The sequence below is a fragment of the Lepisosteus platostomus genome, chromosome 5 (genome assembly GCF_059453375.1).
Source record: "Lepisosteus platostomus isolate fLepPlt1 chromosome 5, fLepPlt1.hap1, whole genome shotgun sequence".
In the NCBI taxonomy this organism is placed as follows: domain Eukaryota; kingdom Metazoa; phylum Chordata; class Actinopteri; order Semionotiformes; family Lepisosteidae; genus Lepisosteus; species Lepisosteus platostomus.
Genome location: NC_142615.1, coordinates 42,675,280 through 42,687,638, shown reverse-complemented (window position 1 = coordinate 42,687,638; position 12,359 = coordinate 42,675,280). Strand labels below are relative to the sequence as shown.

General features: G+C 46.0%; 2 protein-coding genes across 2 annotated transcripts in view; both read right to left on the bottom strand.

Moving 5' to 3' along the window:
* The window catches only part of LOC148666772 (scavenger receptor cysteine-rich type 1 protein M130-like), a 361,406-nt gene that overhangs the window by 157,593 nt on the left and 191,454 nt on the right, over positions 1 to 12,359 (bottom strand). The window lies entirely within an intron of this gene.
* Positions 16 to 8,958, bottom strand: LOC148666793 (uncharacterized). The gene is made up of 6 exons (XM_088632625.1): positions 8,844 to 8,958; positions 7,735 to 7,802; positions 7,343 to 7,417; positions 7,035 to 7,103; positions 6,307 to 6,399; positions 16 to 5,267 (listed from the first exon to the last, which is right to left on the bottom strand). The coding sequence occupies exons 3-6, from the start codon at positions 7,415 to 7,417 to the stop codon at positions 4,992 to 4,994; spliced, it is 513 nt and encodes a 170-aa protein (XP_088488751.1). The 5' UTR covers positions 7,735 to 7,802; positions 8,844 to 8,958; the 3' UTR covers positions 16 to 4,991.

Here is a 12,359-nt window from a genome sequence, read left to right as displayed (position 1 = left end):
GAGCCAGGATAGGTGTTCTCATTCACTCAGTAAGGTCTTTATTCATATTGCAATATGGGAAAAAGCAATCACTGGTCTGTGCAGAGAAGTGAAGGCTGATTCAAAAGCAAGCAAGGAGAACCCCTTGTTTTGTATCTTTTTTTTAAGCTGACGCAACACTTCAAGGACAGGCGAAGCAGTAATTTTCCATTCCTTATAGGTTTCTGCTTTAAGCAAAGAAGAGCAGTTAATAAAATAGTTTATCATAATCCCTTCTTCAAGCAACAGAGATAAACATTATTAAAACATCCAGTGCCCTTGATGAGTTTGGTGCTATCACACTTTGTTCTAAGTATCTAGCTCTCTGTCCCTAAACAACATTTTTAGGATAAAACACTTTTTCTCAGTAACCTTCCATTACACTACAGCATGCAACTGGGAGAGAGTCACTGTGCCAGGGCTCTGGGATTTAATACAGGTCTCAATCACATTTTACCAGGTGAGAGAGTCATTGTCTCAAGGTGAAACTGTCTTCGAGGGTAGTTGCATCCAAAATACAATGGAAACTATCACATTTAAGCTTTTTTTTTGGATCGAGAAGACGATCATGGTGAGACTCAAAATATACCTGTGTTTTCTTCTTTCGAGAATGAGTGGATTATTGAGGTGCAAAAGTATTGGTTCCGAATAAAAAATCCACTCCTGTCACTGTTTATCCTTTGATAGATTCTTCAAATCCTTCCTCTGAACGTTGATATTTAGTGATAATATCATACAAATTGTGGTTTTCTCTTATTCGCCAATTTTATTACAATAACAGCCTATTTTACAATTGTATTGGATGTTACAAAATATTGAATAGCATTTGTCTTTAGATTCACATTAAAATTAAGAAAAATATGCCAAAAGATTATAACAGAACTCTACAGTCCTAACCTAATGACACCGGCGATCTGTCGTTTTTACTTGTCAAGTTCTCTAACAAATCTGCGCTGTATTTTTAAAATATCTTAGCTGAGGAGTATAAATGAATTCTTCCGCCACCCACTCAATGAATATTTGCATTAAACTATGACCTATGTTGTCCATGATGATAAATTCTGTACAACAAGACAGAAAGAAAGGCACCACTGTGAGTGGAGTTTCACTTCATGACATCATAAGTAGGCAGTGAGTCAATAGAGGGGGAGTCATCCCACTGTTATCCTTATCCATGATCAAGAGTCTCACCCCCTGCTTTACGCTGCACCTAGTGATGATCTGTAGACAGTGTGTCTTCCACCTCACCCACCTCCTGAGGCAATAATCTTGAATAAACAGAGGGCTGGAGACCCAGCCCGGCTCCTGTCTCTCTCCCCTTGGAGCTGGGAGATTTTCTCAGAACCATGTTGAGGTGAAATGGGAGTGGGATGACGCAGGTGTCTTGGAGAGGTGAGTCGCCCCAGCCCCTGTGTACCTCAGTGTGATTCAAGCAAGGGGGAGGGGTTTAAGGTACTTACCAATCCCGCGTATGCACCCTCTGATTCAAAGTCAGGCAGGACTTCATTGTACAGCGCCGGGCAGTCCAGCTGGATAGATGATATCATGTTCTGAGCCCAGGTCCGCACCCGTATCTGTTACGATCCCTGCCTCCCGGCAACGGAGGAGGCAGAAGTAGGCGTAGCCCCTATCCATCAGTTCACCTATAAGTTTTCCCATTCACCACCACACCCCCGTCTCATCCTACTTAAACACCTGTCCTTCCCTACCTCGTTGCTCAGTATTGGTTTTCCCTTTCGAGCTTCCTGGTTGCGTTACTTCTACTCTGTGTTCGTCTTGGCTTTCGGTTTGCGGTTTTTCCCTTTGGACTTCGGCTTTTCGGATCTCAGCTTGGATTGGTTACTTTCGCTCTGTTTTGGATCACTGGCTACCCCTGGATTCTCGGATTGCTCTACGGACTACGACTTCGGATCTCGCTTCGGCTTCGGTATTCGTTCCCTTTCGGATATCTGGCTTCCCCTGGACTCTCGGCTCGTTCCTACGATTACGGTTTGCTTTCGGATTACGACTTGGTTTTGTTCGCTCCTGCAAGTGGGTTCACTCACTGGTTCGGTCCCTATTACCGTAACAGAATACTGAGCCATTTAACATGGACCCAGCGGAGCAAGAGGAGATTCGCTCGGCTTTGGATCAGCACGGACAAGCCTTACTCCAGCTCCAGGCTTCTGTCCAACAGATCTCTGCGCACCTGTCTGCAATGCCGCCCATCGGCAATCGAGGAAGCAACGCTGGAGCTGCCGCTTCGGCTCCGCCTCCGCCAGCTCCTACACCTGCCCCTCGACCTCTTCCACTAACTCCACCTGACAGGTTTGACGGCAACCCTACGAAATGTCGGGGCTTCTTAGCACAGTGTGCGCTGGTTCTCAGGCTTCACCCGGAGACTTTTTTTTCTCCTCAGGACAAGATCGCCTTCATAGTTTCACGGCTAACCGGCCGCGCTTTGGAATGGGCTACTGCTCTGCTTGATCGCGGGGCTCCTGAAATTCAGGATTATGATTTTTTTTAGGAAAATTTAAGGGGGTTTTTTGTCGTCCCATAGTTGGCCAAGACTCTGCCTTCCGCCTCTCCTCCATCCACCAAGGCCGCCGGTCTGTACATGATTATGCTATAGATTTTCAAGTAGCAGCAGCAGAGACTCACTGGGACGATGACGATGACCTTTGTGGTCGAAGTGGATGCTTCTGGCCATGGTGTGGGTGCTGTTTTCTCCCAACGTCATGGAGAAAAACAGATTCTTCATCCCTGTGCCTTCTTCTCTAAGAAGCTATCCCCTGCCCAAATGAACTACGACGTCGGTAACCGTGAGCTCTTGGCCATTAAGCTGGCATTGGAGGAAGGGAGGCACTGGTTAGAGGGTGCTCATCACCCTTTTTTAATTTACACTGATCATAAAAACCTGGAGTATCTGCAGTCGGCCAAACGTCTTTGTCCTCGCCAGGCTAGGTGGTCCCTTTTTTTTTCCAGATTTAATTTCTTGATCACCTACACTCCAGGTTCCAAGAACATCAAGGCAGACGCCCTTTCACGGATCCACGACCCCCCTGAGGCCGAATTGATTCCAGAACCCATCATCCCGTCTGGTAAGTTCCTGGCAGCGGTAAGATGGGACATTGAGGTAATTGGTAGGGCAGACGGTACCTCCTCAGTGCCCTCAGGACAAGTTATTTGTCTCTAATTCCGTCAGATCGGCAGTTTTACAATGGGGACACGACTCCCGCTTCGCCGGACACCCTGGATTCCACCGTACCTTGGATTTCATCTCCAGAGACTTCTGGTGGCCAACTATGGCCAAGGATGTCAAGGAATATGTCCAGGCCTGCTCTATCTGCTTCCAAATGAAGTCTTCCCGGATGAGGGCAGCAGGCCATCTTCAACCCTTACCCATCCCGGACCGTCCTTGGACCCACCTCTCAGTAGATTTTATTACTGACCTTCCACCCAGCCATGGACACACGACTATTATGGTGGTGGTAGACCGTTTTTCCAAATCTGCCCATTTTATTCCCCTACCATCTTTACCTACAGCTCGAGAACTAGCAGAATTGTTTGTACAACATATCTTCCGACTGCATGGCATCCCTAAGGATATCGTTTCTGATAGGGGCCCTCAGTTTGTCTCCCGATTTTGGAGGGCCTTCTGTAAGTCACTAGGCGCCTCAGTCTCACTTACCTCAGCTTATCACCCTCAGGTCAACGGTCAGACAGAACGAATGAATCAGGACCTGCTGACCTATTTACGGACTTATATCTCCTCTACCCATGATAATTGTGTGTCCTTGCTCCCATGGGCAGAGTATGCACACAATTCTTTGTATACCACATCTACTGGCATGTCTCCCTATAAGTGTGCTTTAGGTTATCAGCCTCCTCTTATCCCTGACTCCCATCCCAACACAGAGGTACCTTCGGTTCAGGACTACATCTCTAACCTGAAGACCTTCTGGAGGAAGGCCAAAGCCACCCTTCTTCGCACCTCAGCTCAGCAGAAGAGGGTGACTGATCGGCGCCGTCGTATCCCACCCAGACTTCGACGTGGTCAGTTTGTTTGGTTATCTACTCGTAACTTTCCTCTTAAGCAACCTTCTGGCAAGCTTGCTCCCAGGTACATTGGTCCTTTTCGTGTCCTCGCCCAGATCACCCCTGTAACTTACCGACTGGCCTTGCCTCCTACCCTTTGGATCCACCCTACTTTCCATGTTTCCCTCCTTAAACCCTTTCACAGATCCACCCTGTCTAAACCGCAAAAAAAAAACCACCGCCTCGAGTAATTGATGGACTCCCTGCTTACACGGTCAATAAAATCCTGGATTCCCGATGGTCTCGTGGATCCCTACAATATCTCGTCGATTGGGAAGGCTACGGTCTGGAGGAGCGCTCGTGGGTCTCGGAGAAGGATATTCTGGACCCCAACCTCATCCAAGACTTCCACCTTAACTTCCCGGATCGTCCCGTTAGGGCGTCAGGAGCCGCCCGTAGAGGGGGGGGTAATGTTACGATCCCTGCCTCCCGGCAACGGAGGAGGCAGAAGTAGGCGTAGCCCCTATCCATCAGTTCACCTATCAGTTTTTCCTATTCACCACCACACCCCCGTCTCATCCTACTTAAACACCTGTCCTTCCCTACCTCGTTGCTCAGTATTGGTTTTCCCTTTCCAGCTTCCTGGTTGCGCTACTTCTACTCTATGTTCGTCTTGGATTTCGGTTTGTGGTTTTTCCCTTTGGACTTCGGCTTTTCGGATCTCGGCTTGGATTGGTTACTTTCGCTCTGTTTTGGATCACTGGCTACCCCTGGATTCTCGGATTGCTCTACGGACTACGACTTCGGATCTCGCTTCGGCTTCGGTACTCGTTCCCTTTCGGATATCTGGCTTCCCCTGGACTCTCGGCTCGTTCCTACGATTACGGTTTGCTTTCGGATTACGACTTGGTTTTGTTCGCTCCTGCAAGTGGGTTCACTCACTGGTTCGGTCCCTATTACCGAAACCATAACAGTATCTCCTCCTCCTGGAGCAGCCCCTCCAGCTCGACCTGCAGGCCCTCCCTGAGCCGCCACAGGGCCGCTGGGGTCAGGCCCGGGTGAGCGGGTGTACCAGGGGGTGGGTGAGGGGGTGTGTGAGGGGGCGAGCAATGGGGTATGTGGGCTGCCAAGGAGGAGGTCCATGCCCTGTCCTTCTGCAGATCCCTCTCCGGGCCCTTAGGGTAGTTCCACAGCTGGGTCTCGGTCTCCTGCCTGGTGATTGGCTGGCTAGCCTGAGGGGACAGGGACACAGAGAGGGCATGAGGAGGACAGAGAGAAAACTGAGAGGGTCTTCTCCAGGAGGACCAGGCCCTACCCCTGGTCTCCCAGCAATCACAGTCATCATCATTGCAGCTGAAACCAAACTTTCGATAGATGTCACAGACATATCAGGCTCACAGACTTGCAGCTCTCGGCTGCCTGGGGTGAGACGCAGGGGGAGTCTGCTCCCTCTTCCTCTAACAGTCCTATCAGATGACAGTGGCAGACCTGATCCAACCCCACTTTCCCTTTCACACACAGCCACACACAGGCATGACTGTGTCACCATCATCACCACCTCCACCATCACAATCTCCACTATCTTCCATTACCATCATCATCACTTCCACCATCACAACCCCTACGATCTTCATCACCATCATCATCACCCCCACCATTACAATCTCCACTATCTTTGTCACCATCATCTTCATCACATTTCTAATAAATGATCTACACCATCTTCATTACCATATCCTTCTTCATCATTACAATCATCATGCCCACCATCATCATCAACACCTTTCCATCAACATCATTATCATAACCACCTTCATTATCTACACTATCATCTGCATCATCCTGAGCAGAACACATTGGTTGTCTTACAATGGAAGAATCTTTGCTCAGCGCCTCAGTATTAGACGACCCTCTATTGCCTTTCAGGGTCACGTCCGTCTCTGTCGAGACCTGTCAACAAGTTGACTGCTTTAGTCTCACCAGCAGAAGCCAACCAAGTTTGTGTCTCAGTACAGGTTTATTCTTAGTCTAACAGAATAAATACTTTGGGAAGAGCATTTAATAATGAGAGCAGGAGGCACTTCTTTACATAAAGGAGGGTGGGGGTGTGAAACAAGCTGTCTAGTCATGTTGTTGAAGCCGATACCCTGGCTTGTCTCAAGAGAGAGCTGGATGAGACCCTACAGTCAGGACAGGAGGCACTGCTGTACATAGAGGGTGGTGGGTGTGTGGAACAAGCTATCCAACCATGTTGTTGAACCCAATACTCACGTTCCTGTGAGATCTGCCCCAGGTCTCGGTGTGACGCCCTTCTCTCTGCTCGGCCATTCCTCTCTCAACTTGAGGGAGTTTCTCCCGGTGGCACTGGGGAGGAGAAAACAGTTACCAGACAGACAAACACACTGTCATCATCATCATGGGCCAAGATGACCCTACATGACAGTGACGTGTCATCCTCGATTCAGAAGCAGTGTCCAGCCCTCGTCTATACTGCTTCATGATCCCCAACATCCCTGCCGAGACCTCTTGATGGGCCAGTTCTGGTAGACCATGGGTCTCAAGCCTAATCAAAATCCCTGGAGGGCCAGGTGCATCTCCAGGCTTTCTTTCCAAAAGGGGCTAGCCAATTAAACAATTAAGCTAATTATTTTTATAAGAAGATGTGGAAATAATGTGTTTAATAATATATTTTGATGTCTCTCACTGTTGAAGACTCAAAATATTCAAGGCACAGTTGGATATTTAAGGTCTGAATAAAGGTACAGTATTAGAATATTTTTTGTTTCATTCAAAAATTAAATCAACATTGTAACCAAGACCTCTGGGCAGGAAACCAGATGATACACAGGACCCTCTAGGAATGGAGTTTGAGACATGCTCACCCTCTCTCACACACAACCTCACACACACTCACCCTCTCACTACTACTACTACTACTACTACTACTACTACTACTAATAATAATAATAATAATAATAATAATAATAATGCAGACTCACTGTACTTGGAGTCTTGGGTCTGGCTCCACAACCTGTGTTGGCTGAGTCTCCTGTTACCTCCTTCCTGATCTGGGGATGTCAGACACAGTTGTGTTACAGACATAGGCTGGACTAGACTCACAAGCACACACACCCACAGACACATACTCCCACACACTAACACACACGCAGATGCACACACTGTCAGGTAGAGTCTTTCTCTTCTTCAAGAGAGGACAATAGAGCCCTGCTACTGCGATGAGCTTTAATTTCAGGAGGAGGAAGAAGAGGAAGAATCACAATATGAAGAAGATTAGCAGTGGACTCACAGCTCTCTGGGTCTGGGGCCTGACTCTCAAACTTGTCTTCAGTCTCTGGTGGGTTTGGACATCTTCTCTGTTCATCTGTGGACAGGACAGTTCAGTTAGACAAACAAGTTCGACCAGACTTCACTCTCACAGTCAATCAATCAATCAATTTTTTCTTATATTTTACCTTCTAATCCAGAACATCAAAGCACTTTACAAAACATACCTGGAAAATAGAGTATAAATGTGTAATACTGTAGTTCCTGGAGTAAGTGCTTGGATAATCCAACTACCACTGTTGTTACTTCTGCTGCTACTACTATGACCATGACTACAAATTCTAATACTAATTCTGATATTAATACTACTACTGCTGTCATTACTAGTAATAGTGATAAAAACAGAGCACTCACAGCTCTCTGGACGTTGGTCGTGAATCTAGAAAGTGGTTCTTTTCTCAGGCGACTCTGGACCCCAACACCTGTTGATGGGTCACTTCTGTCAGACACACAAATGAAGCCAAGCCCACCTACACACACACTCACACACACTGACAGATATACACCCACACAATCACACACATTATCACACACCTACAGACACCCACCCACACATATTCACACACAGACATTACACACACACAGACACTCACACACACTCACAGACACACATTCTTACACTGACAGACACACACACATACACTACACACACTCACAGACACGATATACATTTATACACACAATCAGACACTCACACACATACTCACACACCTTCACAGACACACACATAGACTACAAATACTTATAGACACACACCAACACACACACACAGACAAAAACACACACACTCATAACTACAAATACAGTATAACTAACACTAACACAAATGCCACTAACATTAAAACAGTAACACTATCACTAAGAATTACACTATCATTATCACTGACACAAACTATTACTACACTACTAATACTAATAATAACAGTAATGCTATAACTAAAACTAACATGACTATTAGTCTAAATACTCTAACAGTAACACTATAATTATAACTAATATTAACATGAATACTGGCATCAAAACTCTCAGAAGCGCAATCACCATTAACACTGACATGAACACTAGCATTAATATTAAAGCTACAGATTGTTCTCTCACTAATATTAAATATGAATACACTCGCATTAGTATTAGTCCGTGACGTCAAACCACTCTTTGTGACGAAGGCGAGACACCTAGCTGGGCACAGTGACGTGGCACGTGTCGCCGTGGTTACCATACTTATAATTTGTAAACAGTGAAAAAATGCATTTAAACTGTTACCTACACAAATTTATCAACTTGGAATATAATTTTCAAGCTCTAGAATACAATTTCTAAACAATCATTTGAATAATCATTCTTTAATTTGGGATTGAACATTATGAACACTAAACGCACTGTGGTATTTGATCGATACAGTCTGTATTGACTGTTTTCTAGATATTTAAAGAATTTAAAGAAAGAAAAGAATCAGTACTCACCAATCGGTGAAGTTAATCGATTATTTTACAGTTCGTCAGTTGAATTAATTGGTTGTCGATAGATAAGTGATCAATATCTCTCCTCCGTGCTCTCAGTGCTCCTCCCGCGGTCTCGCTCTCTGATCCCGGCGCTCTGGCCGGTGTCTGTGACGTCACAGCGCTCTTTCTGACAGAGCAGAGCGCGTCTCCGCTGGAGGAGACTCCTGTCCGGAGCCCGGGGGGCTTTTCTTACAAATATAACATCTCCAAAAAAAAACACACCGGGCTGTGAAGAGAAGTGATTTACTGTATAACAGTTGGAGAAGGAGAGCGACAAACCGAGGAATTAAATTCATTTAACAGAAAAAATATATAGTTTACTTTACAGACTAATACGTTGTATAGCGTACTCCCGTAGAGCAGACGAGAAATAGCACAAGTGCCTGTAATCAGCGCTTTTAAGCATTTTACACGAATCTCCACAGAATATAATCCTAGAAGATCAGATCCTGGAAGTTCAAGTGCATCTCCTGGTTTTATTTCCATTCGAGCTCTCAGCTCCTCAGGCGGTTTGATGATTGAATTAACTATGTAACTGTTATCAGACTCTGTTTAACTGTGTATTTATAAGACTCTCTGTGAGAGACGTGTGGGAGATACTGAATTCCAGGGCTGGTCTGGAATCACACACAGACAGGTCTTCTGTGTGATCTGAGTCCCACTGCTCAGAGCTACAGACTGGTCAACTGGTCACTATTGTAGACTCGACCATCAGTCTGCTGCGGCTGAGAATCATAATACACTTATAACAGTGGCAATACTGCTGTTCATTAAATCAGTAAAAATAATAATAAAAGATAATCACATATTGCTCAATTGTCAGTCAAACACTTCTGACAGAGGATTGGAGGCTGACTTACAGTAAAGACAGTGAATCAGGACAGTAATACTGGAGGTCCTGGAAAGGGTTAAGAGAAGCTTCTTGCTTCTGCCCTGGAACAGATCCCACAGCTGCCAGATCAGTGACCTCTGAGCCCAGTTCACAGAGAGGAGAACCAGGAGCTCTTCTCTGTCTCTTAAGAGGGCTGGGAGGAAAGAGAAAAGGGGGAGATGTGACCTGAGTCCAGGCTGTTCTGTCTGATATTATTCATGTAGCAGCACTGATTGTCTCAATGTCCTCTGGTTCTGGATTATCAGGATAGAGAACAGTATGGAGATGAGCTTTTGTCTGTTCAAGAGGAAGGAGTCTGGGTAAAGTACTGAGGGACCCAGAGCTCTGTGTGTGAGTCTGAGCTGTGAATCTGACTGTGAAGAGTTTTTTTATTTATTTATTCTGCTTCTGAGAATTTTTTTTCTTTTGCCAAGTGATGTTACATCCCCTTCAGATACTCTGCACAGATTGTCAGAGTGAGAGAAGAGGAGAAAGAGAGATGGACAGATAAGAGCACACACAGTGAGAGAGACAGGAAGGTGGAGAGAGGGAGAAGGAGCAGAAAGTGCAGGTGTTCAACCACACTGTGACCACAGGAGACAGGAGGCTTTTCTCAGCTGCTGAGGAGCTCAGGGCTCATGGCCACTCAGGCTCAGAGGCTCTGGCAGCAGTCAGGTCTGAGAGCTTCTCCTCATATTGACACTGGAGCTCTGAGAGTCAGCCTCCATTCTGATAAGAACAGCCCGTCCTGTTCAGCCCTGAGAGACACTGAGACAGCTGTGTAGGGAGAAGACCTGTCACCCTGTAGTGCTCTGAACACTGGGATCCCCTGTGTGCCTCACTGTACAGTAATAGAGCTCTGACTGGAGTCCCTGTGTGTGTCTCTGTACAGCACTAGAGCTCTGAACACTGGACTCTCCTGTGTGTCTTCCTGTACAGTTCAGCTCTCAGCTGCCTCATCACACTGCACTGCACATCACAGAACAAACCACAGACTCACTGCAGAGTCTGACCTGCAGTTCCGGTAAAGCTCTGACGAAACAGGCCCATTTCCTAAAGACATGGAAGTGAAGAGATAGTGCAGTTTTACTGAAGATAATATGTCCCTTTCTAAAAATATGTTGTCATGTCATTGTAGGAATTGTTTTAATTGGTGCCTTAAATCACAGCTCCTACTATCGCTGCTACTGATACAAGTGCAACTAGTAATATTTTACTGCTACTACTAATGCTACTAAAGCTACTAGTACTACTGTTGCTACTGCTGCAGGTACTACTGTTACTGTTACTACTGCTGCCACTGCTACTTCTACTACTATTAATAAGGAGGAGGTGGGCTGTGTTCTCGCTGGGTGTTGTAACAAGGACTGATTTTTCATTTAGCTGTTTTTCCAACTTTGAAACTGTCTCCTACTCTTCTGCTGAAGCTGCAACACATACGCTATATTGTTGAACTAAAGAGTTAAAATATAGCATAACTACCAATACTACTACTGTTACTACTGCTAATGCTTCTACTACTGTTACTACAGCTACTACTAGTGCTGCCACTGATATTGCTGCTACCCACTATTACTATTAATACCTACTATTAATATTTTACTGCTCCTCCTACTGCTACTGCTTCTACTACCTATAAGAATAAGGAGGAGGAAGTGACCTGAGTCCTCACTCTGTTCAGCCTGGGGGTGTATCAGTATCAGTTCAGCTCCACTGTGCTGTTAGAGAGTCTCAGTCTCACAGTCAGCTCCACACAGAGAGACACTGGGGCCACAGCTGGAGTGGCTGGAACATCTGTGTGGACTGGAGATGCACAAAGACAGACTCAGGGTCTGAGGGACTCAACTGGAAGAGCTGCTATCCATCAGGCTCAGTACAGAGGGGACAATCACTGCTGGGCTTTTTTTTTCATTTAAATTATTGATCACAGTCACAGGACAGCCAGTTCTTAGTCAGTCCACCTTGTCTCTGTATTCCTGTGCTGACCTGAATGACCTCACTGCCACCTTGATCACAGGCTCTCCTCACACTGCCCTTGACCATGACCAGAAAACATTACTGTCTGGAGACACGACAACTCTGTGACTCACTGCAGGACACTAGTCACTGGACACTGCCTAACACAGACAGCAAGGCACACAGGACCATATTCAGGACACCAGTCACTGGACACTGCCTGACACAGACAGCAGGACAGGACCACATTCTGGACACCAGTCACTAGACACTTCCTGATACAGACAGCAAGAATTACAAGACCGTATATACATAATTAATTATCTTGATACTAATTTAAAAATATAATACTTGTCTACAATTTTTTTAGTTTAATATCTGATCTCTTCCTGGCCCTGCAGCACCTGCAGCCCTGCTGTCTGTATCTGTATCTGTGTTTCCTCCAGTGAGACACAGAGCTGCTCCTGTCTCTCCTCTCCTCCACGCTGCTGGGAGTGTCTTCAGGGAGAGGAAACAGTGATGTGTCTCTGATATATATGGAGAAGACTGAAAGGGCCCTGTGTGATTGGCGTCCCGCCTGTGTGAGAGGTTCCTGCTGTCAGTCTGAAAAGGCAGTGCTGTGTGTGATTGGCGGGGCGGGGGGCTGTGTT